Source organism: Eschrichtius robustus, chromosome 12, assembly GCF_028021215.1.
Source record: "Eschrichtius robustus isolate mEscRob2 chromosome 12, mEscRob2.pri, whole genome shotgun sequence".
NCBI classification, from domain to species: Eukaryota; Metazoa; Chordata; class Mammalia; order Artiodactyla; family Eschrichtiidae; genus Eschrichtius; species Eschrichtius robustus.
In genome coordinates, this window is record NC_090835.1 from 94,749,397 (window position 1) to 94,774,984 (window position 25,588).

General features: G+C 40.7%; 1 protein-coding gene across 1 annotated transcript in view; it reads left to right on the top strand.

Annotated features, from left to right (window-relative positions):
- KIF13A (kinesin family member 13A) overlaps window positions 1-25,588 on the top strand; it is a 215,165-nt gene that overhangs the window by 82,880 nt on the left and 106,697 nt on the right. Inside the window, 1 exon segment of the mRNA XM_068557132.1 lies at window positions 7,061-7,073. Within this exon segment, the coding sequence (XP_068413233.1) occupies window positions 7,061-7,073 (13 nt within the window).

The window sequence follows — 25,588 nt, forward strand, 5'->3', positions numbered from 1 at the left end:
ACTGAAGGAATATTGGGATGATTGGGTTTTTTAATTGCAGATGCATTTGGAATTTTTAAACTCAACAACATAAAATATGAAGATAATTGAAGCCATTTGTTCCTTCATTCATCTCATCAGGGCGGCTCCAAGGTCTGCAACGGAAGGACCATAAGAAGTCATTCCACACCACGCAGCAGTGGTTCCATCCTTGCAGATGTAGAGGGGAGGTCAGGTGGTGGGGCACGTCAGTCAACACATTTTACAGAATCTTCCTTCAAATCATCTGTTTGCTCTCTCCTTTCCATCCTACTTTTTCTCTTGCCTTTGCCTCGGTGCCAACTGACACACCACACAGGCTGCGGTCATTGCCAAGTAGAGGGTCACCAGTACATCTCACTGCTGACTCTGTAGATGGTGTGGCCTCAATCACACCCTCTTAAAACACATCTGGCCATGTTACACTCGTTGCACAAACCATCCATAACAGTTGCTTCTGGGAGAAGTCAAAGTCTGAGTGGCACTCAGTGCCCTCTGTGCTTTGGTTGCTGTCTGTTATTTCTACTTGATTGTTCTCCATCCCCTCTGTGTACCTGCTGCTCCCTGAGCATACCCTGTACTCTCCAACTTCGTTTCTGCTCTTCTCTGCCGGACGTTTGCTCCCAGCACATCTACATAGACATTTCTGTGGCTTTATTCATAGCCCTCTCCAGGGGTGCTCAGTTTTCTGCTCCCCCAGGGAAAGTGGTACTTTGCCACCTTCTTCTGACTCTACACTGCCATGGAGCAGCCATTCCTCTCTTGCATGTAAAAGCCATTCCTCCTTTGAGAGTCTCCTACACATTCCTGAAGGACCTCGACACAGAGCTAACTGATGCCATTAACCACGTGGATGACCCATGTGGACACAGATGAGCCACATCATTGAACATTCACATGGATTGCTATCCAGGACCCTAGCCTAGGCTCGAAGAGCTTTCACTAAAATCTTCTAGACTCAAAAGAGGCAATATACTGTAGCTGTTATGAGTTGGGGGGGGGGAGGGGTCTCTACAGCCAGAGACAACCTGGGTTTGAATCATGGCGCTGCTGCCAATTAACTGTGTGACTCTGAGTAAGTCATGCCATCTCTGTACCTTACACCCAGTATTTTTCATCTGAAAAAAAATAATAAAGGGAACTTTATAGGGTTATCAAATATGTTAAATGAGTAAAATCAGGTAGAACTAACAGAAAAATATAGTTAGAGCTCCATAAGTGATAGTTATTAATTAAAGTGATGATCGTCCATTCCATCTCACAGACATACTGCTATGACCAGCTTAGAGTTTACCGTTCTGAAATATCACACCTCAGTCATTGACTGCAACATCCTCTCTTGCTACCACTACACCACCTTTGCTCTTTCACTTTATCCAGACCACGAGTTTCTTGCTTGCTGTTTTCTCCCAGTCTGTCATCCTCCTCCTGACTTGACTTCCTTCTCGACCCAACCTGTGCTCTGTTGGATCTTCCCCTTGGACCATATCAGCCTCTGTCCAACCACAGGGATTTGAGTTCTTGGAAAGCACCACCGTCAGAAAAATTCGTAGGTAGAAAAATCAAAGTCTTCTAGGAAATAGGAGGTTCGGAGGAAAACAATATTAAGCATACCTTAAACCCAGTAGATTCCAGAGGACATACTCTTCCAAGCAAACCAGATATATTGGTGTTAAAAGTCTGCTCTGGTTGGTAACATTTCCCCTTAAATGAATCAGCTTCCTATTTAAAAAGGATAACCAACAAAGACCTACTGTATAGCCCAGGGAACTCTGCTACGTGTTATGGGGCAGCCTGGATGGGAGGGGAGTCTGGGGGAGAATGGATACATGTATACGTATGGCTGAGTCGCTTTGCTGTGCACCTGAAAAATCACAACATTGTTAATCGGCTATACTCCGATATAAAAGAAAAAGTTAAAAAAAATGAATCAGCTTCATCAGTGTTCAGAAAATTTTGCTGTAGCTTCATATAAGCTTTATAGCCTGCTGACTTTAATACCTCTTTTTTAAGGTTGTAAAACCAGGCCTTGTCATGGAATTTAATGTTTTTGGCATTTGCATTCTTCTTGTGGTTGGTTTCAGAGGCTCTTCAAAATATGTAACCCCATCTGCTTTTTATAACTCATAGAAGTGCTTGTTATATGTTTTAAATATATGAATATGTTCATTTGTTGGTATACAAGTATATAAACTTATCTTCAAACTAAAGTTAATGAATCGTCATTGAAGATGAACCTTTATACCCACCTATCCAACCAAATCCCAACCCTGTATCATCCTGTGTCCCACTGTCTCTTTCTGTGGACAAACTACTGAGCTCGGTGACAGGACAGTCCTACGATGCTCTGGTCCTACGAAGCGAGCTGTGTACTCCGATGCTTTTTGCATACACGGTTCTCCCTATTGGGATGCCATTTCTTCACCCTGTCAGCTGGGTGCCTCTATTCAGCCTTCTAGATTTCCCTCTCTGAGAAACTTCTCTTCTTTCCCAGTTCATATTTCCCTCTTTGGGCCGTCTCTGCACATCACAGAGTTTGTATAAGTTCCATTTATTGTTGTCTGAAAGGCAGCATGTCTAATTTATTTTTGTACCTCAACAAAGCAGCACACAGTGTGTGTGTAAACATTTGTTGACTGAATATGGCTCTTTGTTTCTGTCTGTGCTTTGACACTCATCGCAGCCCACTTGATATCAGTTATTCACGTATGTATCTGTCTCTGTTACAAGGTGTTAAGCTTCTTGAGGTCAGAGATCATGCCTCATTCCTCTAATATCCCTCAAAGCACCTATGATGTGCAGTGTAGGAATCGGTACTCAGTAAACGCTTGCTGGTTAACAGGATTACTTGGACTCTGATGTGACACGATGTTTAGCTCTCCAGGTGGGAAGTGAAAATCAAGGGCTTTATAAAGTATATGTCCTTAGAGTAATCTCCAGGAGTCAAATGTCATTTAGCTCTATATCTTTGTGATATAGGTTGTGACAGTTTCCAACCATCAATCAATAACATCGTTAGCACATGGAAGAGAACTTTCTGTTTTAGAAGAAGTCACTGATCATTCATGTCTCTTGAAGCACTGACTGGGGTTAGGGCTTGTGGACATCAGGGTCTTTGGCCATCTAACTTGTAAGTAGCTCACTGTAGTCAATAGGCTGTAAATAATGGACAAAAGACTCCTTGTCCCAGAAATCTTTCAGTGTGAGGTGTGAGGAAAGAACGACAGCTATATAGGATTGCTGTCATTGCAATATGCTATTTATACTGCCTTATTTATTTCACTCTCTTGTTAAACTTTTCAGGTTTGTACTGTCTACTAAATTAAGTACTGACGGCTCATTTCAAGACCTGGCCCGATATAGATCCAGCTTATCTTTACAGCCCCATTTCCATGTGTGTATCTCCTCTCATCTCATCAAACTGAACCTGCATTTCTGAACCTAGTTGACCTCCGAAGGTTTTGAGGGCTTGACCCTTGTTGGCATCCCATTGAACTTCTCTGTATGAAATGCTGATCTAGAGAAATAATTATTTTAAAATAAGACATTGGAAACAGTCTACATTTTCTGACAATCCTTGACATCTTCTCTGCTATTAAATGCAAGCAATCTTGCCCCCATGAGAATTCCCAGGTTTGATCCCTGGTTGGGGAACTAAGATCCCACAAGCCACGTGGCATGGCCAAAAAAAAGAAAAAATCTTGCCCCCAAATTTTGGAACTGTGGGATTGAGGGGGTGGTGGAAGAAAATCCTCACATCTAGATTATGTTTAACCCATTAATGTAAAAAATTACTTCCGAGTTATTATAATGATTTCAGTTCTACATAAATATGTGGCATTGGGGACTGAGATCATGCAAGTAGCATGTGGCATAGCCTCTGCTTTCAAGGGGTTTAGGTCTTAGGGATACACGAGATTCCAATTCAGACAGAATCACCAAAGGCTACAGGACTTTATGTGTGCTCGTGAGTGTTAAGCTGTTTTGTTGACCATAGGAATCCTGGGGTATCAGAGGTAGTGAAGGCCAAGGTGCTCTCAAACAGTTGATGAGGAATTGAGAGAGTGGAGCCTTGAGCTGGATGTTGGAGAGGAGAAAACTCTATCGGGCAGAAGGGGGTGAAAGGCATGGAAATTACGTTGAGTTGTGTGAGAAATGCGCACAGTGTGGGTGACCTTGAAGAGATCCATCAACTTGCTTGTCCTGGGAGAGGAAGGAACCTTTGGTGTTTTGCAAAGGGATGTTCTTTGTAGTTCACTGGATGTTTGTTAGCCAGGAGTATCGCCTCTTTCTCTAAGTGAGCCACGCAGGTATCAGCAATAGGCTGGACCTAACAGAGTTAGCCGGAACTCTTTGTTGATAAGACTTTGTTGATACAATCAACAAAGGCTGTAACTTAAAAAAAAAAATATCTAAGATTGATTATGTTTCTGATAGATTTTTATATTATTTATTTTCTTTCATAGATACATGTGTGAGAATTTTTATCTTTACATTGCAATATCACATTAGTTGTTTTTTTCCCAAAGGATAGCATGCCATATTTGGTTGTAGTATCAGTATTACTCATGTTGGAAAAATTTTTCTTCACAGGCCCCAAAAAATGATATATAGCCTCTGGGGATTGGGGTGGTAAACTATGGTTCTGAATTAGGATAACTTAGTTGCTTATCACCTAATTCAAACCTCAAGGAATGTTTGTTTACCAATTAATGAAGTACAGTTGTGATAAACTAAATGACTTACTTTTCCTTCTGTAGCCAGGATCCTTGTTCTAAACTAAACGATGAGTAATTTGGGTAGTGGCAGTTTCACTTAGTGGCTTGCCTTTTTCCCATGCATCCCAGTCTCCCTTTATTCTTAACAAACCATCCTTAGAAACACAAAAGAAGGTAGCAGAATTACATTGGCATTCCCATATTATGTGCTATCTTTCTAAGAGAGAGGAATACACTTACAAAGTACTTAAAATGTTGAAATAAGACTGGTTTCCTGATAGGAATAAAGAAAACTGTATTGAAATGTCAGTATAGAAAGGATAACTCTTATTATTGGACAGCGAAGGAGGTCAGTGTACTACTGGCTACAAACCAGCACTTGTTCTGTGCCGCTGGTGACAGTTATTGTACAGTCCTGAAACACATGAGAACCCTGGAGAAATCCCTGGGATTTCTGTTAGCATGTTCTACCCCCATTAGATTACTTGGTTCATTGTAACCTAAATGTGAAGCATATATTTTATTAATTTGGCCCATGCTGTTTCATATGGTTGCCTTATCGCAAGCCAAGTCAAGTGGTTTTTCTTTACCCTGTTAAATAAAGCCGTGATTTAAATGGCTTTTAAAAAATCAAGCAAGCAAAATACGAGAAGGCGTTGTCAAAAGTACTGTGCGTGAGGTTTTCATCATTGTTCTACCTGCTCAGAGCAGATGCCTTCTAGAGCAGTTGTTCCACTTAAGGACATTTTCTTGGCAGAAACCTCAAGTTTTATGCACAGAGCAAAGACCCGTGGCTTTCTTAGAATTAAAAACACTCATGCAGTTTTATAACAACATCTATAAATGTTTATCTTGTTTTAAAGGACAGAAGCACAGAATGTTGAGACTTGCTTAATACCAGCCAGAGATACCAGTTTTTCTAGAAAGTTTTTCTCTAAAACCTGAAGACAAAAATCACATTCCTGTTGTGCCTTCCTGGGGTCATGACATAAGGACTCATTTACTTTTTAGCTAATTTATGGAATTTCAAGAAGATAATTTTTTATCATCATCATTGTAAGAAATGTCATGATTTTCTTTCCATAGACTTAAAGGTTAGAGTTACCTACCTGATTGTGGAATCCATGGAGTTTCTTTCCTTGATTCTGAGCCCTGGGTTTTATTTGGGGCCCTCAAGGTTCTGTGAGGAGTGTTAGACACAATGATGGAGAAAGAACACCATGCTGTTTTTGCCTGTACCTTTTGGTTTCCATGCCCTCTGCCCTGGAAAATCCATTTCTTGCCTTTTGGGAGGTCTGAGGTCTTCTGCCAGCGTTCAGTGGGTGTTCTATAGGAGCAGTTCTACGTGTAGATGTATTTCTGATGTATCTGTGGGGAGGAAGGTGATCTCCGTGTCTTACTCTTCCGCCATCTTCTCCTCTCCAATCTGGAGAATCCATTTCTTATTCTCATGATTCTGTTCCCTGTGAAGAAGGATTAAGGCCACAGGAAAAATTCCCCCATTTCTATTTAACAATAATTTTGCAGTTTCTGAATTGATGATATTGGAGGTTGATTAATTATAACCACATCAAGAAGGCCAAGACCCTGTGATAGGGTCACATACCATAAAAATCATAGTTCAGCTCAATTTTGTATATGATCAAAACATTTACAAAGCAAGTAAGCCTAATGGTTTGTTACTTTGAAAACTATTTCCTTTTCCGAGTTTTTTCTGGATGCAGTTTCAGTCATTTTTGAATGCAAAAAATGAATGATAAAAAAATGCGTGTGTTATTGGTGATAAGGAAGGATGTAACATGCTTTTAAATTTTTATTCAGGGTTGAAATATGTGAAAATTGTCATCTAAACCATGGTTTTTAATTGGGAAAAAAAAATCCTATATTGATTAGAGTATTTTTCAAAGGAAATATACATATATATTAAGGCAAATTTAAGAAAAATTTAAATGTGAAAATTGATTTTAAAGTATTTGACCGCATGCAGTATGATTGCAGCATCTTTCTTTATTCTGATGCTCTTTTTGTTGGCATTTTTAGTATCATTAAAAACACCTCTGAATGACTGGATACATTCTATTAAACCAGAAAAGAAACTGAGTCCCACACTATATTTTTGAACAAATACAAAAGTTTATCACCTCAGGCAGTGAAGTGAATATGGCTCCTGATCTTTGTGAAGTAGAATATCTTTCAGATCATGTAATCAAGATGCTGAGTTTCCCTTGTTTTTTTTCTCTTTCATTGCTTCCTTCTGACGTGTGCCTGCTATGTTGACAACGCTCTCTACTTCTGCTGCTGAATGTTTTGTTTCCATCATTTAGGAAACCTCCCAAGGTAAGCACTGATAAGGAATTTGGCATGCATGCTGGCCAAGTGTGCCAAAATCCTGAATTTTATCCATCACAATAACCCATGTGAAGCACCTCTGCTTTTGAGAAGACAAATTGGCATTCTAGTATAAAACTTAAACCGTGAGCAAACAATTAATGTTGGTAATGATATAAAATGCGAATGGTCCTCTACATTTACAAAGCACTTTCATACATTATTTCATTCTTGGAATTAATGCTTGGGTCAGAACAAACCTGTTTGGTTACTGTTTCTATTTTATTGATGATGAAATGAGGCTCAGAGAGATGAAATAAAATGTCCTAATTCACAGATTGGGTAAGCGGAGAACTAGATAATATCACCACCTAGAAAATGGAAAAACAAAAATGGTAACATAATGATAGGTTAGTAACTATGGTTATTGACTGGACAAACTATCTTTTCTGGGTCCTACTAAGAATAATTGATATCATCAGAAAAATTCTCCAAACTTCTAGGGTTTCAACCATCTACCGACTTTATGTGCTTTTTTTGGAGTTTCTAGCCAATCACAAAGTCCACTAATTAGAGCTAGCCCCCTTGTTCTGGCCAGCCTTTGATGGCATGTGTGCCAGTGAGAAGCCCAAAAGTTAGAGAGTAGGTAGGAAAAGAAGAAAATGAGAAACAGGGCATCTGAATGACCAACGCCTAAATAATTGAAGGCTTATTTTATTACTGGTGAGTATTTTATTGGGTATCCAAGGGACACTTAGTGCCAAAAGGAAGGAAAAATGCAACAAGCCCCTGACCAATGATGCTGGTTATAGCTTTGTTTTTTGAGATGGGATCAAGTCACGCTACACCCACACACATTATCTGGTCAGAATCTAAGGCATGTTGGGTGAGGGGAAGAAATCCAGAATAGATTAGGTTTACTTACCTCTGGGATTATGAAGGAAAATCGAACTTAGCTTTTGAAGTATTGAAAGCCACTAAATTGCTAAATGTTAGCCTTTTATGTTTATTGAAGGCAGTATAGGAATGGTCCTTGGCACTGAGAGTTCTAGCTCCAAGAAGGAAGGCATGCATTGAACAAATAATACGAAATCTTTTAAGAAAGAGGAAATATATGATGTTTAGAAGTATAAGCACTGGCATCCTGGCCAAATCTGGGGGATTGGAAGGTTCTCCCTGAGCAATTATTGATGTGGATATATCCCTAAAATTTGCAACCAAAAATGTCTCTGCTACTCAGAAAGATGGGAGCTCCCTTTAAGTAGCTCTTCCTTCCCTTGCTGTTGGTTCCTAGAGGTTTCAGAACAGACAGTCCACCTTGTGATATATTTCATTTTTTCCCTACAGAAAAAGGCAATGAAATCCTGAGCAATTCCACATATGGTTACTTAATGAAGGAGAAACAGTGAAATGAAAAAGAGGCACAAAAACACATTTTCTAAAAAATCGCTAATTGCTTATACACAGAAAATGGTCTGGTTATTTTCTATCCAGTATCTATAGTATGGTGGTTTCACTAGGTATCCTACTGATAGTTCCTAAGAAGTGTCATAAAACTATCAAAATAAAATGAATGTTAAATCACCACATTTAAATATGTATGTGCATGCCATAATACACATCTGGAAAGTATAAAGATCATCTTGAAATAAAATAAATGACATAATAGAGTCAAATTTTTTAGAAAGACACTAAAATAGATAAGGTCTTTTCTTGCAGAAACTGTAAATATTGAAAGCAAATGGGAAATGGAAAGATATTTTTAATGATGATTATATAAGCATGAAATTTTATTGATTTAAAACAATGAGATTTTGAACATGAATAATTAGCAAAAGCATCAAAGAAGACAGGTTGTTTCGATTTAACAAATATTCTGGGTAAGGGCCAAGTGCTGCATGAATCAGACCTGATCCTAGCATTCTAAAACGGTTGGGGTAGGGAACATATGCACAATATAAAATCAGTTATGTTAAAGGCCACAAGAGGAAAATATTTGTGGAACTCATAGGATGAAGAGTCCTGTTCTGACTTCTGCAGAACTGACAGCTAAGACTGGACAAAATATTAAAAACCTATACTTGAAGGCACTGGAAAAATACCAAGTTAATGGACAATTACCAGACCAAGATCTAAGAGGAGGTGGAAATGTAGAGAGGTGAATCCAGTATTTGGGTGTTTGCCATTCAGACAAAAGTAGCTTAAAGGCAGAGCTGTGTTTCTGACAGTCTTGTAGGGTCTAGGGGACCTAGGGGGAAACAGTGTTGGAATTCAGGGTCTTCCAGAGGTGGAATCCTTGGCAAACTTCTTATGGTTTCGGTTGGCAACATGGTTTGCGACCCAGCCTTGGGTGGGGTGTAAAGGTGAAACAGAAGTAAACCAGTCCTCACATGGATTGCTGTGTGATTGCAAGTTTCTTTGTGTGATCCAGGAAGTCTCGAGCACTAAAAATGGATCAAAGTGATGCTAGAATGTAGGTCCCCATCTCACCTGTCAGGAAAGCAAATGTAATCGTGTCTCTAATGATTCTACAAGGCATTTGAAAAATATGATGTGCAGCATCCAATCAAAGATAGAGGTGCATTGCAAGATAAGGCAACAAGAACAAGAACTGTGCTAACGTATATATATGGAATCTAAAAAATTGGTCCGATGGACCTAGTGCCAGGGCAGAAATAAAGACACAGACGTAGAGAATGGACTTGAGGACATGGAGGGGAAAGGGAAGCTGGGACTCAGTGAGAGAGTAGCATTGACATATATACACTACGAAATGTAAAATAGATAGCTAGTGGGAAGCTGCTTCACAGCACAGGGAGATCAGCTTGATGCTTTGTGATGACTTTGAGGGGTGGGATAGGGAGGGTGGGAGGGAGGCTTAAGAGGGAGGGAATATGGGGATATATGTATGCATATAGCTGATTCACTTTGTTGTACAGCAGAAACTAACACAACATTGTAAAGCAATTATACTCCAATAAAGATGTTAAAAAAAAAAAGAACTAACAGAAATAATAAAGAAGTAGAAATAGAATCACAGATACTTCAGATATTCAAATTGTTAGGCATGAACTTTAAAATAGCTATGCTTATTATATTCAAAGAGATAAAAGACAAGATTTTAAAATGTTAGAGAGGACTGGAAATTATATAAAGTGACAAAACAGATTTGGAAAATTACCCAACAGAAATTCTTACCCTGACAAACCCAAAACCAAAATTAAGAACTTAGGGTTTAGCAGCAGAATAGATCCAGCTGAAGAGAGAGTTAAATAATTAGAAGAGAAGATAGGTTAGCAGAAAATATCAAAATGAAGTACAGAGGAGACAAATGGTGCTGGAACAACTGGACATCCGCATGCACAGAAATGAACTTAGACCTTATACCCTTCACAAAAATTAACTCAAAATGGATCATAGATCTAAATATAAAATGCAAAACCATAGAACTTCTAGAAAATAACATAAGGGAAATCTTGGAGAACGTGGGGTTGGTGATCAGTTTTTAGATACAACATCGAAAGTCTATCCATAAAAATAAAATTGATTAATGGGATTTCATTAAAAGTAAAAACTTCGGCTCTGCTAAGACACTGTTTAGAGAATAAAAAGAAAGCTGCAGACTAGGAGAAAATATTTGTAAAACTAATCTGATAAAGGACAATTATCCAAAATATACAAAGAACTCTTAAAACTCAACAGTAAGCAAGTGAACGACCCAATGGAAAAAAATGGGCAAAAGACCAGAAAAGACCCTTCATCAAAGAAGATACACAAATGGCAAATACACACATGAAAAAATGCTCAACATCATATGTCATAAGGAAATTACACATTAAAACAACACTGAGATACCACTACACACCTATTAGAATGGCTAAAATCCAAAAATCTGTCAAGACCAAAGCTTGTGAGGATGTGGAACTCTCTGTTGCTGGTGAGAATGGAAAGTGGTGTAGAAAGTGTGGAAAGACAACGTGGAAGTTTCATGTAATGCTGAACATATTCTTATTGTACAACCAAGCAATCATGCTTCTAGCTACTTACTCAAATGAGTTGAAAATTTCTATCTATACAGAAACCTGCACATGAGTGTTTACAGCAGCTTCATTCAAAATTGCCAAAAACTGGAAGCATCCAAGATGTCCTTCAGTAAGGGAATGGATAAGCAAACTGTGGTCAAGATCCTGATGCTTCTCTCAGGCCTGACCCCAAAGGGAAAGTGCCCACTGGACCTTACAAATCTCGCCACCAACTTGCATTCTCTTGTCATTAATATGTGTTTTCCTAAGGAATATCTTTTCATTATTCTCTGTGTGGGCAGTTATTGAAATTATGTCTAATTATATGATGATGGTAAATAATCATCACCTAACTGCAATATTTACTGTTTCTATTATATGTAAGGATTTTGTACATTTTACTAAAAAATATTCTAAGGTAGAAGTGCTGATTAGGAGAAAGGAGGGGCTGTCATTTTGAATATTTGGTTGAGTTATCACTATTCCTACCCAACTGTTACGAAGGAAAAAATCTCACATTCTTTATATCCATCCCTGGAACTGTACTCTTAGAATGCTATTTTCATTGTTAAAATTAATAATAGCTATCTTTAATTCAGCACTTACAATATGCCAGGTCCACTTTATTTTTTATTTTATTTTATTTTTTTTGGCTATGTCGAGTCTTAGTTTTGGCACACGGGATCTTTGTTGAGGCATGCAGGAATTTTCTCGTTACGGTGCGTGGTCTGCTTGGGTTTCTCTCTAGTTGTGGCGTGCGGGTTTTCTCTCTCTAGTTGCGGCGTGCGGGCTCCAGGGCACGTGGGCTCTGTAGTTTGCAGCACATGGGCTTAGTTGCCCTGCGGCGTGTGGGATCTTAGTTCCCCGACCAGGGATCAAACCTGCGTCCCCTGCATTGGAAGGCAGACTCTTTACCGCTGGACCACCTGAGGAGTCCCTGCCAGATCCACTTTAAATCCAAATTAAAATTCAGTGCAAACTTGGATGCCTTCAGAGAGGAAGGGGGGAAATCAGTAGTTGCCAGGAGGAGTGAGAGGAGAGGAGAGCTGAATAAATAGGTGAAGTACAGGATTTTTAGGGCACTGAAACTATTCTGTATGATACTTTAAGGGTGGATTATGACATTATGCATTTATCAAAACTCATAGGACTGTACAGCTCAAAAGAGTGAACCTTAATGTATGGAGTTTAGTTATTAATAATGTATCAATATTGGTTTATCTATTTATAACAAATACAACACACTAATGCAAGTTATTAGTAATGGGAAACTGCCAAGGGGGCGTTCAAGAAGAGGGAGTACATGGAAACTCTTTGCACTAGCTGCTCAATTTTTCTGTAAACCTAAACTCCTTTAAAAAATTATCATGAAAAAATAAATTAATTCATAGTCACAGAAGAAAAAAGAAAAGCCATGTGATCATCTCAGTAGATGCAGAAAAAAGCATTTGACAAAGTTCAACACTTATTTATGATATAAACTTGCAGCAAGCTAGTGGTAGACAGAAATCTCCTTAAAATGGTAAAGGGCATCCATTACACATCTTCAGCTGTCATCGTATTTAACTTTCCATCCAAGATGGGGAATAAGGCGAGGATATTGCTCTAGCTACCTCTATTCAACACTGACTGGAGTTCTTAGCCAGTGTAATTAGGCAAGAAAAAGAAATAAAAGAAATTCACCAATAAAGATGAAAAAAAAAGAAATTCAGATTGGAAAGGAGGAAGCAAAAGCATCTTTATTTGTAGGTAATAAGGTCATATATTTGAAAAAAATTAAGAAATCTCTAAATAAACTTCTAGACCTTAACAAGTGGCAACGTAGCAAGAAAAAGGTGAAAATACAAATTGTACTTCTTTACACTAGCATGAACAATTAGAAAATAAAAATTTAAAACAACCCAATAAATTACAGCAGCTTCAAGAACATTAAATACTTAGGGATATACTTAGTGAAAAATGCACAAGACCTTTTTATTAACATCCTACATACATTTGGTCATTGGATTGTAGACAGATGTGCCGAGAGATGGAGAAAATATCAATTATATTCAGAGAATGACATAGCATAGAGATGGACTACTGGTACATGAAGGGGAGTCCTGGGTGACACATCCAGAAGGAGGTTGAGGAAATTCCCGGCGGTCCAGTGGTTAGGACTCTGCACTTCACTGCCAAGGGCCCAGGTTCGATCCCTGGTCGGGGAACTAAGATCCAACAAGCCATGTGGTGTGGCCAAAAAAAAATTAAAAAAGAAAGAGGTTGAAACCAAATCCAGCTGTGGAAGACCTTGATGCCAGGTTTGGACCTTGATACATTCAGTGTCTCTGCTGCCTATTTTGAACAAGGCAATGGCGTAGTTCAGGCTCCCTTTCAGAAGGTTAATCTGAAAGCAGAGCATAAAATAAATTGGGTTTGGTCAGTGGTTGGGCTCGGGATGGTATTCAATAAAATGTGCCAGGAAAGAGGTAATGAGGGCCTGCACTGGTGCGGTGCCATGAGACTGGAGAAGAGGAAGGGAAGAATGATCAAAACATTGCAGAACTAAAGTATCCAGGACTTGGGTGCCTATAGCATGTGGGAGAAGACAATACAGCAAGAGGAGTCAGAGTTCAGGTTTAGAGTGGGTTGAATTGGAAATGATGGCAAAACATCTGATAGAAATACCTAGCAGGTTGTACAAGGTTTGTAGTCTGCCCTAGAAAGGTCAGGTAAATTCTTGTGGGAAGGAGATAGGAGATAAAGGAAGAGGTATTGATTATGTTGTCAAGGAAGAAAGGATTAAATGGAATAGAAGACCTGAGAGTAGAGGCTAACACCCTGGGACCCATCCTGCTCTAGGGAATGGAAAGATGGGGAAGAACCAATGAAAACTCAGAAGAGAAAGCAGGTACTCATGTGGTACTGCTGCTCGTGATGGCATTGAGGACACATACTTACACTCGCCAAATTGTGTTTCTTTTGTTCTTAAAAGTTATTTTTTCTAGTGTTGTATTAGGACAAGGAAAAAAATATTCTTCTGGTTGACATTTAAAAGTGAGATTAAACATTTTTTTTATATTGCATGGGTATGTAGCATATTAGAATAGAAAGGAAAATTTACACAGATTTATCCTTGTATAAATTGTTTTGTACTGTACATTTGGATTTTTCTCTCTGGTGTTACATTTTGTAAATTTGTACTCCAGAGTGGAGAAACATTTATTTTAGCATGGGCTGAGTGCATACCTATTAATCCTTTTACCAGTAGCATATTATGCAGTGTTTATTGGAGTGTGTTCTACTTCCCTTAAAAAGAAAAATAAGCTTTAGACAAACATGGAGACACCTGCTTTATGCCTCCTCGTTAGTTTAAAACAAAGAGTCTTGGGACTTCCCTGGTGGTGAAGTGGTTAAGAATCCACCTGCCAATGCAGGGGACAGTGGTTCGAGCCCGGTCCGGGACGATCCCACATGCCACGGAGCAACTAAGCCCGTGCGCCACAACTACTGAGCCTGCGCTCTAGAGCCCATGAGCCACAACTACTGAGTCCATGTGCTGCAACTACTGAAGCCTGCACGCCTAGAGCCCGTGCTCTGCAACAAGAGAAGCCACCGCAGTAAGAAGCCCGTGCACTGCAACGAAGAGTAGCCCCCACTCGCCGCAACTAGAGAAAGCCTGCGCGCAGCAGCGAAGACCCAATGTGGCCAAAAATAAATAAATAAATAAAACAGAGCCTTTGTCTCATAATTTTCAGAGTTGAAATAGGTGTGTTTTTCCTTATTGGTCTGACTGTAGTTTTGAGTCTAAGGTTTTTGTCTTAGAGGTATCACAGATGGAGGTAAAAAGGGGACATTGCTTGTTTGGTTAGTCACCTTCTCACACACATTGGATTTTGGCAGGGAGGTAGTACAGAGGGAGAAGACGCATGTGTAAGATCTCTATCTAATTATGTGTTAACGCACGCTTTATTGATGGAAAACAGGAAAATGTCCCAGTCACAGTAGCTTTGCCTTCAGAAGCCCAGTTCTGGATCTCCCCGATGGCCCTCAGAATATCAGGCATGTTCTAGGACCGTTCACTTTTCCTGCTTTTGTCATTTCTGGCACAAGTGTCTTACTTTCCCCCAGAGCCACACTGAAATACGTGCAGAGAAAAACAAATGAATTCTTCCTCCTTTTTCTGTTTTCTTCTTCATCCCTCAGTGTTTACTGAGCACCTTCCATGTGCCAAGTGAGCACTTTGGAGCTGGAAGAAATTTCTGAACTCAGACTGTTCAGACCCTCTTCTTTAAGACCAAGGAGATTGAGGCTTAAGGAATGAATCAGCCAAGACCATCCAGTGAGAGAGCTTTTTGGCCCCAATTCTAGGCCTTCTGATTGCTGCTACTATCTGTTACTCCACATGGTTGTAAAGTGTTTTTTCTATTTGTTGGGTTTTATGCAGTAAAGAAAATGGGAAAGAGTAAGAAGGAAGAGTTTGGGGAAAATGTAAATATCTGTAAGATCATTTTGTTAAGGATCATATTCTTTTTTACTCAGTTTGCTCATTTTTAAAGTCATGATCATCGTTCTGATATCTCCATAAGTTAGGGTAAGAGTCATCTGAACAATTTGATCTTGTTAATTAAACTCACTTTAAATGTTTTTTATTTTATTTACAAGCATTGTTAGGCACTGCTGAACTTCAAGGTGTTTAATCCCTCTTCTAGTTACATAAATTTGTTGGCAAAATCGTGAGCAGGAGAAAATGACATCATAACAAAATAAAATTGTTACTTTTTGAAGGCAGTTTCCTTTGAAGAGTCATGCTGCCATACCAAAAACCTGCCTTTACAAAAATTACTCAGAAAAAAGTAGGGGGAAGCCTTACTCTGTACAGCCTATGCCATCTGAAGTGCAGTTGCATTCAGACTTGTTTTACAGTGTGTGACCACCATCATTTTCATCGTTCACTTTGTGCATTTCTGAAAACTAAGTGTTGGCCTCAAACGAGATGAGTTCTAGACCTGCGCTGTCCAATACAGCAGCCTCTTAGCCACGTGTGGCTTTCGAGCACGTGCTAGGTGGCTGGTCAAAATTGAGATTTTTGTAAGTGTAAAATACACACCAGACATCGAAGAATTAGTATGAAGAAAAAAAAAGATAAATTTTTTAGATGTATTAGGGTACATTAAAATATTATTAAAATTGATTTCTCTCTTTACTTTTAATGTGCCTATAGACGCAATTTAAATGACATATGTAGCTTGGATCATATTTCTGTCACACAGCACTGTTTCAGGCCAAACACATGGCTGAGTACGGAATGTCTTTTCGGCATCCGTCCTGAGGCTTTTGTTTATTTCTTTTACCCTGTTAAATACAGCCGCTCAGCTGTCACCCCTTACATTTCTGCCTTTATATCTGAGTCCGTGAGTGTTGCAGCTGCATGAATTGAATGGCAACGTAGCCTTCCTGCTGTGCGTTTTCCCTAGGAAGCATTTTTACTTTATTCATTCAAAGGTCATTAATTAGACAATTATTAATTGAGAACGTTTGCAGGAAGTATTGTGGGGCTCAAGAGGTGATTCAACTAGTGGTTCCTGCTCTCTGGAATTCACAGTGTGGTGAGGAAGATTAAACATATACAGCACTTTAAGTAGTGGAAAATAGATTATGATAAACATCATCATTCATTGTTCCAATATTCTGTGACTCCAGAGGAAGAAAAGCTTCCTAGCTAAAAGTGGATCTTGAGGAGGGCCTTCAAGTATGGGGAAGGTTTCAAAAGGCGGAAATATGGTATAGGAATCAAGATGTATGTGAGGAACAGAAACAAAGTAATTGATGGCAAAGGAAAACTTTCTCTGTTCATACCACAGCTGACCCCATATGTATGGGTTTTCCACACCAAACAGTTCTCTTTGGATACCAACTGGGTAGCCTACAAGTCACTTCAGTTCTGACAGTAACTCCCCAGAGCTGGCACAGACCCCATAGATAAAGGGCTCAGTTCCACAAGACTGCGCTCCCCCAGACACTAATCGCAGGTAGTGGGTCTCCAGGTTAAACGCTTCTATCTGACTTTGCTACCAATCAGGGCTTTCCAAGACCCCCTCCTCAGGCTTGATAATTTGCTAGAATGGCTTACAAATCTCAGGAAAACACTTACTTAGGTTTACTGGTTTATGATAAAGGGTACAGGTGAGCAGTCAGAGGAAGAGGTGTGTATGGTGAAGTCCGGAAGTGTCCCGAACACAGGAGCTCCTGTCCTTGTGGAGTCATGTCACCCTCCTGGCACACGGATGTGTTCACCAACCCGGAAGCTCTCTGAACCTTGTCACTGAGGGGATTTTTTAACATCTTTATTAGAGTATAATTGCTTTACAATGTTGTCTAAGTTTCTGCTGTATAACAAAGTGAGTCACCTATATGCATATGTATATCCCCATATCCCCTCCCTCTTGTCTCCCTCCCACCCTCCCTATCCCACCCCTCTCGGTGGTCACGAAGCACCGAGCTGATCTCCTCCCTGTTCCTCCCTATGCTATGCAGCTGCTTCCCACTGGCTATCTATTTTACATTTGGTAGTGTATATATGTCCATGCCACTCTCTCACTTCGTCCCAGCTTACCCTTCCCCCGCCCTGTGTCCTCAAGTCCATTCTCTACATCTCTGTCTTTATTCCTGTCCTGCCCCTATGTTCATCAGAACCATTTTTTTTTTTAGATTCCATATATATGTGTTAGCATACGGTATTTGTCTTTCTCTTTCTGACTTGCTTCACTCTGTATGACAGGCTCTAGGTCCATCCACCTCCCTACAAATAACTCAATTTCATTTCTTTTTATGGCTGAGTAATATTCCATTGTATATGTGTGCCACATCTTCTTTATCTATTCATCTGTGGATGGACACTTAGGTTGCTTCCATGTCCTGGCTATTGTAAATTCACTGAGGGAATTTTAGGGAGGCATGATCGATTATTAACTCAGTCTCCAAGCCCTCTCCCATTCCTAGAGATGGTGGGAGTGGGGCTGAAAGTTCTAGGTTTCTAGTCAAGGCTTGTCTTTCTGGCAGCTGGCCCCCATCCTGAAGTTATCTACAGTTCCGCAATAAGTCGCCTTATTCAGAACAAAAGAGGCTTCTATCACCTGGGAGCTTCCAAGGTGATAGAGCTCCTAAATGGAGCTCAGTGTCAGGAATAAAAGACTTCCTATCACTCACAAAAGTCCAAGAGCTTTAGGTGCTCTGTGTCAGGAACCAAACATATATTTCTCATAACATCACAGATGTCTTGGGAAGTGCAAATTTTGGTAGAGTACAGGTCATCCCCAGCAGTGAACCCTGTCACCCTTTCCAGTTTGATCTGACTGCACAATAAATGTTTGCAACCCCTGGACCACCTCAGGTGCTTCTGTGACCTGGGGCCTGGGAGTCAGCACAGCCTCCTCTATGTGCTGGACCACCAGGCCTGGTCCAGCAGAGGGTGGTAGGCAGATGAGATGAGGCCTTGGTCTGCAAGTTCTGAACCAGACCCAGAGATTGCTCGTGGTAGGCGATATCAGGGTGACTCAAATTCGATCTAGGTTTAATTTTTTTCCTTCTTTTTTAAATGTTTTTCCTTCTTAATGAGCAACATTAATCATTTATTGGAGACAATCTAGGATCATACAGTATATGCTTAGACATTTGCATCTGATCGTTTGGTCTGTTTTTGTGGAAGAAGAAATAGTCTGTGTGTGAAAACATCCAAATTACCTTTTGCATATGCTGTTGGAAGTTATTTGGGTGGCTAGTTTTTCTGAGGAGAAGTAATCAGGGCATGAAAGAACCATGAAAGTAATGCCACAGATTGTGCATTTGTGACACCACCACCCTTGCCCCTCAGCAACCAGTGAAGCAGATTTTAAAGCTGAATAATGAAGGATTAAACTTGGAAGGAATGGAGTATTTGAAAGAGTTGGAATTGAGTTAGTGCTAAATGGAAGCTCTATGCTCTGTCAAAATATTGGTATGGGATTTGGGAGAACTAGTTCCTATTTTCAAGTTTCTGAAACTCTGGATGGTTTTCAGAGCGCTTTTTCGGGGGTGCCTTTTTCCATGGGACTGTTTATATTCATAACTTTCAATCCATTCAATGGATGGTCAAGCCTCGTTATTTCTCCCTTTAACAGCTCTCATATTTATATATTTCTTCCTGCAGTAGTTGGGGGTCTTTCAGCTAAAAGTGACAGGAACTCAAACTAAATGAGCCATAAGATAAATGTGTTAGAAGGACTCTGGGAAGTATCAAAGAACTCAAGGACAGGAAGTGGCTGGCGTTCAAATACAAGTACTTCTTCCTGTCTCCCCATCTCCTTCTCTGTCCCCATGTGTGTCCCCTTTGTTTCTCTCTCACCGCAGACCAGCTCTGTCTGCTTTTCTGGTCCACATGGTTAGAAACACAGCCTCGACATGTCCCAGATTTTACAGCATTAAGATTTTACAGTCATTAAAGAAAGACTGGTTTGACTTTCTTAGTCCCAAATCCAGAAATCCCATCAGGCACCCACTTGAGACCAGTTAACTGTGGTCAAGGGATCGTGGGACTGTGTGAGTGGTCCAGCCAGAGCCCTTACGTGTGTCTTCCCTGCCGTCCTCTCCCCCACCCCCAAGAAATCATATATATAATGTGTGAATTTATATGCCATATAAAAATATAGCAACAACCCATGGGAACCAAATGGCTGGAGTGCAGGTTAGTATAATTCTCCTAAGAAAAGGTGCTATTTCTAGAATAAATGAGGAATGGGGTTCTGGACCAAAGAAAAGAGTGCCTGTATTCACTACAGCTCCTCTCTGTCCCCACTGAGCCTGGGTATTAGAAGCTTTCACCTTCATCATAATGATTTGCTTACTGGACTCTTTTCCTCCTGTTTTACACCAGTTCAGTCCATCTTCCATGTCGCTGCCACTGTGATCATTCCAAAGTGAGAATGTGATCCTGTCATTTGCCAACAAGCTAAAGTCCAGCCTTCTTAATAATAAAGCACATAAAGTCTTACACGCACTGACCTCAGCCTGTGCCCCCGTTTTTCTCTCTTTCTTCCCCTCCCCACTGCTCTTTGCACACTACTCCCATCACGCCCAGCTCCTTACCTCTGTTGCTTGGCTAGCTCCGCTTTTACCTGGACTGCTTTTCCTACTTGTCTTCTCAGTAATTGTCTTTCAGGATTCAGCTCAGGCTTTGCCTCCTCTGGAAACCTTTCCTCATCCTCCCCCTCCCCCACCCCCAGCCCTGCAGTGTAATTATTCCATCTTTGTATTCCTGCCAGACCCTGTACAGTCAGCTGTCTGTGTCCGCGGGTCCCACAGCCACAGATTCAGCCAACTGCAGATTGAAATTTTCAGGGCAAAAAAAAAATTCCAAGGAGTTCCAAAAAGCAAAACTTGAATTTGTCACACTCCAGCAACTGTTTACATGGCACTTATATTGCATTAGGTTTTGTAAGTAATCCAGAGATGATTTACAGTATATGGGAAGATGTGTATGGCTTGTATGCAAACACTACAACACTTTATGTAAGGGACTTGAGCATCCTTGGATTTTGGTATCCATGGCCGTCCTAGAACCAATCACCCAGGGATATCGAGGGAGAACTATTCTACATATTGTACTCTTTCCTTTTCCTGGTTACTTTACTCTAATAGAATTTGAGACCCTGATAACTAGTTGACTCTTATTTCTGTCCCAATTAGCTCATAATACATACTCAGTAAATGCCTATTAAATGCATGCAAAGATAAATTAATTCTTTGAAGAAACACTGCTTCATGAGCCCTTAGAAATTTGAGCTGCCATGTAGAACAGTACTTTCCATGACATAGTTGTTTCCTACAGCTGTGAGGTCCCTGGGATCAGGACCCATGCCTCATTGCTGGTAGATGTGCAACAGATGCTGTCAGCTTGCTTTGAGTCTTTAAGATGCTTGACATCTTTACAGTTGGGCAATATTGACATTATTTGGTTTGCATATATAGGCAACTGTAAAGGAAATGATTGATCACCTTGCAAAAAGATAGCAGTTACTTGACAACTTTTTAAATGTGAAGTTGGTGTGCATCAATAGAACTCACCAGTAATAAGAATGATCATTCTGGCTGGTGTCCCTTCTTTGATGCCCAGGAGCAGATATGCTCAAATACAGGCTGGAGTTAGCGCTGGCAGAGATGCTTTTGCAAATAGCAGTGATGAAGACAGTTCTGCTGATCACAGAGGCTCTCCTTTCAATTTCAGTCCCGCTTCTCCAAGTTGAATGAAGCTTAACTCTTCTTTTTTTGTGACGCTTCACATCTCTGATATTAGGAGAAGGAGATGAAAAAAGCAAAAAATGTTGAAACTTGGCATTAAAAGGAAAATTTCGACATGACATGAAATGTAGGACTTTAATTCTTTTTGGTCTGGTTCAGTTCTCATAACACAGTGTGGGGACACATGACCACATTTGGCATATGTCTTTCATGTTAATTGTACTCTTTCAAATGGACAAAATTGAAAAGTAACCACCAACAGGACATTGACTCGCTGATATTTATAAAACCAGAGAAATAGGGTTTGTGGAGAGATCTCAGATGCAGTTTCCAAAATCAGTAGTGGCCAGAACAGGCAGTTAGTTGCAGCTGAGTCTGCAGATGTGAACAGTGGGTGAATTGTATCCAGAGAGGAGGATGACAGGATAGCATGAGTGCAGAGAGACACACTCCTTCGTGCAAGCAAAGCCAGCCCACGTAGAGTGGACTTTCCTCCCCCACGGGAAGCCCTTTTGATTCTGGATTTGGGGGCTAGCAAGTACACAGTGTGTTTTGTATTGATCCTTTTGACACAGAACTCAGTGAACTATAGCAACTCTCTTGTCACGGCCATATGAACCTTTTTCGCCTTTTCATTTTTCTTTCTTCATTTGATTCAGCAAATACTGAGCACGTTATCTACTGTGTCTATGCCTGTAATGATTAAATAAATGAATTAGCACAGGCCCTGGCTCAGGAAACCTCCCAGCTTGAGCAGACTGTAACACACTTAGGATGGTGCCTGGTACATAATAAACACTCTATAAATGGCAGCTGTACTGTTAACTGGGGAGAGGACCCCCTCAGTAGATACCATCAAAACTGATAACAGTAGCTGCCGCATACTGAGTTTTACTGTGCACCAAGCATCATATCAGTAGACACTTTGCTAAAATGCCCACAGTTCTAATTTAATATAAAATGTGTGATTACTTATGTAGAGTGTGTATTCGAGAGGAGAAGCTATCGACTGAGGCAGCACAGAGGAGGGAAGTCAAAGGAAGCATTGGAGAAGGTGACATTTAGGCAGATCTTGAAGAATGGCCAATGAGGTGAAGAGAAGCAGGGGACTGCAGGAAGGGGAGACTTTCTTAGACTTCTACATTTTCTTTTCTTTTTTCCCCCGGACTTCCCACCAGAGGATTTCTTGGGCATTGGTGGAAGCTCTCAGAGCTGAAGGGATGGTTGACTCTTGACATAATATGTAAGTGAATAGGGGAGCTTGCTCCTGTCTTTTGGGAAAGGGGTGGGAATCCAGTAAACACACAAATAATGTCTGTACGGTGACACCTGTCTTGTCACTTCCACAGTTGAGTGGAAACAGGCTTTGACCAAGGACTGTTGTGTTATCTACTACCCTGCAGCACTGTGGGAGGATTCACACTCACCCGTGTGGGATAACACAGATTTACAAGGTTGTTTCAGTGAACGGTCATTCACCATGAAGTTGCTTTAAAAAGTAAATTCTCAGAGTATTTTTGTTTGGTGGAATTATGGTCAATAAAACCATTAGGAAAACCAAGGTCTTGACCTCTCAGAATTAATTATGTAGAACAAAGGGAATCTCTCTATCTCTTTCTCATACACGTAAACACATAATCTGGTCAGATAGAGTAAGAGTAAGAAGTACTTCAGAGTAAGAAGTAGTGTCCTTAAGAAAGGTTTCATAAGGGAGTGACATGTGAGATGATGCTGAAATAGTTTAATAAGGAGAAATTTGAAAGGGAGTAGTCTTTGACTCACTTTGCAAAAACTCTGATGTGTATGTTTGTAGATATTTCTTTGCCTAAAATTAAATTATCTTGAGAAAAGTATTGGGTTAATGACTTTCTGCCTGGAGAGGAGTTGAAGGGTATGAAAATGATTTTGGAAAAAAACGTGCTTTTTAATTTTCAAGAATAATTCTTTTATGTTTTCTCTTTGTGACTAGACCAAAAGTGACTAGAGGACAAAAATGCATGCCTAATGCATATTTGAGTTCCCTGTAGTACCTAAAACTGAGAGGGGTGGCAACTAGGTATTGGTTGACTGCTTTCTGGATGAAATGTTTTATAACTGGAGAACATGTTAGTGAAAGTGTGCAAGTAGAAGGGACGAATGAAAGGATACAGAGGTAATGCAATTGAAAGTACCTTTACATTTGGTTTTTTTTTTTTTTAATTTACTTATTTATGGCTGTGTTGGGCCTTCGTTTCTGTGCGAGGGCTTTCTCTAGTTGCGGCAAGTGGGGGCCACTCTTCATCGCGGTGCGCGGGCCTCTCATTATCGCGGCCTCTCTTGTTGCAGAGCACAGGCTCCAGACGCACAGGCTCAGTAATTGTGGCTCACGGGCCTAGTTGCTCCGCGGCATGTGGGATCTTCCCAGACCAGGGCTCGAACCTGTGTCCCCTGCATTGGCAGGCAGATTCTCAACCACTGCGCCACCAGGGAAGCCCCCTACATTTGGTTTTTATGGATCAGGAAAATGATTACAGATCACATTTCTTAGAACACCGATGCCCTCTGATTCTTCAAGGAATATAGAAGATGCTTTCTTTCTTTCTTTTTTAAAAATGGCAAGTTGAATTTTGCTGAAATGCCAATGAGATGGGACTTTCAGATAAGAGTGGACTTTCAGTGTGCTGCATCCTGCTCCTAAGTCCTGAGGCTCGTTTGCCTCAGAGTGTATATCACCCAGCACATTTGCCTTATTAAAAACAGCTTGTGATAACTTTACAGGATGTTCAGCAGTTCACAGAGATGCAAAGCTAACATTTTTAAGAGTGTGTGGAAGGTGGGACAGATATGTACAGCAAGCTGCAAGGAATTAAATGCTGGTCTGAATTTTACAAGTTGGTAACTGAGAGAAAGGAATGGGATTCTGAGAAGGTGGAGTCACATTTTATTGAAAACAGTGAAGACAATGACTTTCAGATTTTAAAAACAACTGGGGAGCATCTGTACCTTTGGCTCTTTTTCTAGTTGAAGGATCTTAGAAGTTGTGGGTCTCTTTACAAAAAAAGTTCTCATGATGTTGATTGGCATTGATGAAATATGAAAGATACTTGGTTTCCAAATTTGATTTATTTTTTTGCTCAGTTGTATGCATTAAGAAGTCCCCCACCCCCACCCTGGCCCTTTGCATGTCTGCAGGACTAAGCGTCACGGTGGCACACCCGTGGCAAGAATCGGAGGAGCAGGAGACAGCGAGGATAGGCTCAGGACCCAAGTCCCTCAGATTCCCCTCAGTTGTTGGAAGTAGCATCCAAACTGAGTGTCAAAAGCCACTCCATTCCTCTGCTGTGGTGAGCCACCTCCACCCTCCATCATTACAGATTTCTCTAGACACCTCAGTGTCCCAGTTTATCTCCTATGGAGGTGTGCATAAAGATCCTCTGCCTGACTTAGAATTGTCCTAGCTTAGCAAAACTTGGATGTCTATTGAAGAAACTAAAAAGTAGAGTAAAGGGTCACCTTTGTGACCAGAGCCAACATTGCAGCTTGAGCATCACTGAGCTGGAAGCCTGGGACAGAGAAACAGGGTTAATCTTTATTAATGGTGGAACAAATTTTGGACCTGTTGAGATTGAGAAGAGTGATTCCTTTGAGATCCTGAAGGGTGAGATCAAAGCCACCTGTCTGCCAGACAGGACACTGGACACTGGATCAAGAGAGACAGGAGACCTCCCTATTCATGTCTCACCCTACAGTACCAGCCAGGAGATCTCCCTGGGTCCCAGAGGCAGACCTCACCTCAAAACTCTGGGATGACCTTGGGTATTCCACAGGCCGGGTGTCAGGCCTGTGCCTCTAAGGTGGGAGAGCCGAGTTCAGGACATTGGTCCACCAGAGACCTCCCGGCTCCACGTAATATTAAACAGTGAAATCTCTCCCAGAGATCTCCATCTCAACACTAAGACCCAGCTCCACTCAACGACCAGCAAGCTACAGTGCTGGACACCCTATGCCAAACAACTAACAAGATAGGAACACAACCCCACCCATTAGCACAGAGGCTGCCTAAAATCATAATAATGTCACAGACACCCTAAAACACACCATTGGATGCGGTCCTGCCCACCAGAAAGACGAGATCCAGCCTCATTCACCAGAACACAGGCACCAGTCCCCTCCACCAGGAAGCCTACACAACCCACTGAACCAACCTTAGCCACTGGGGACAGACACCAAAAACAGCGGAAACTCCGAACCTGCAGCCTGTGAAAAGGA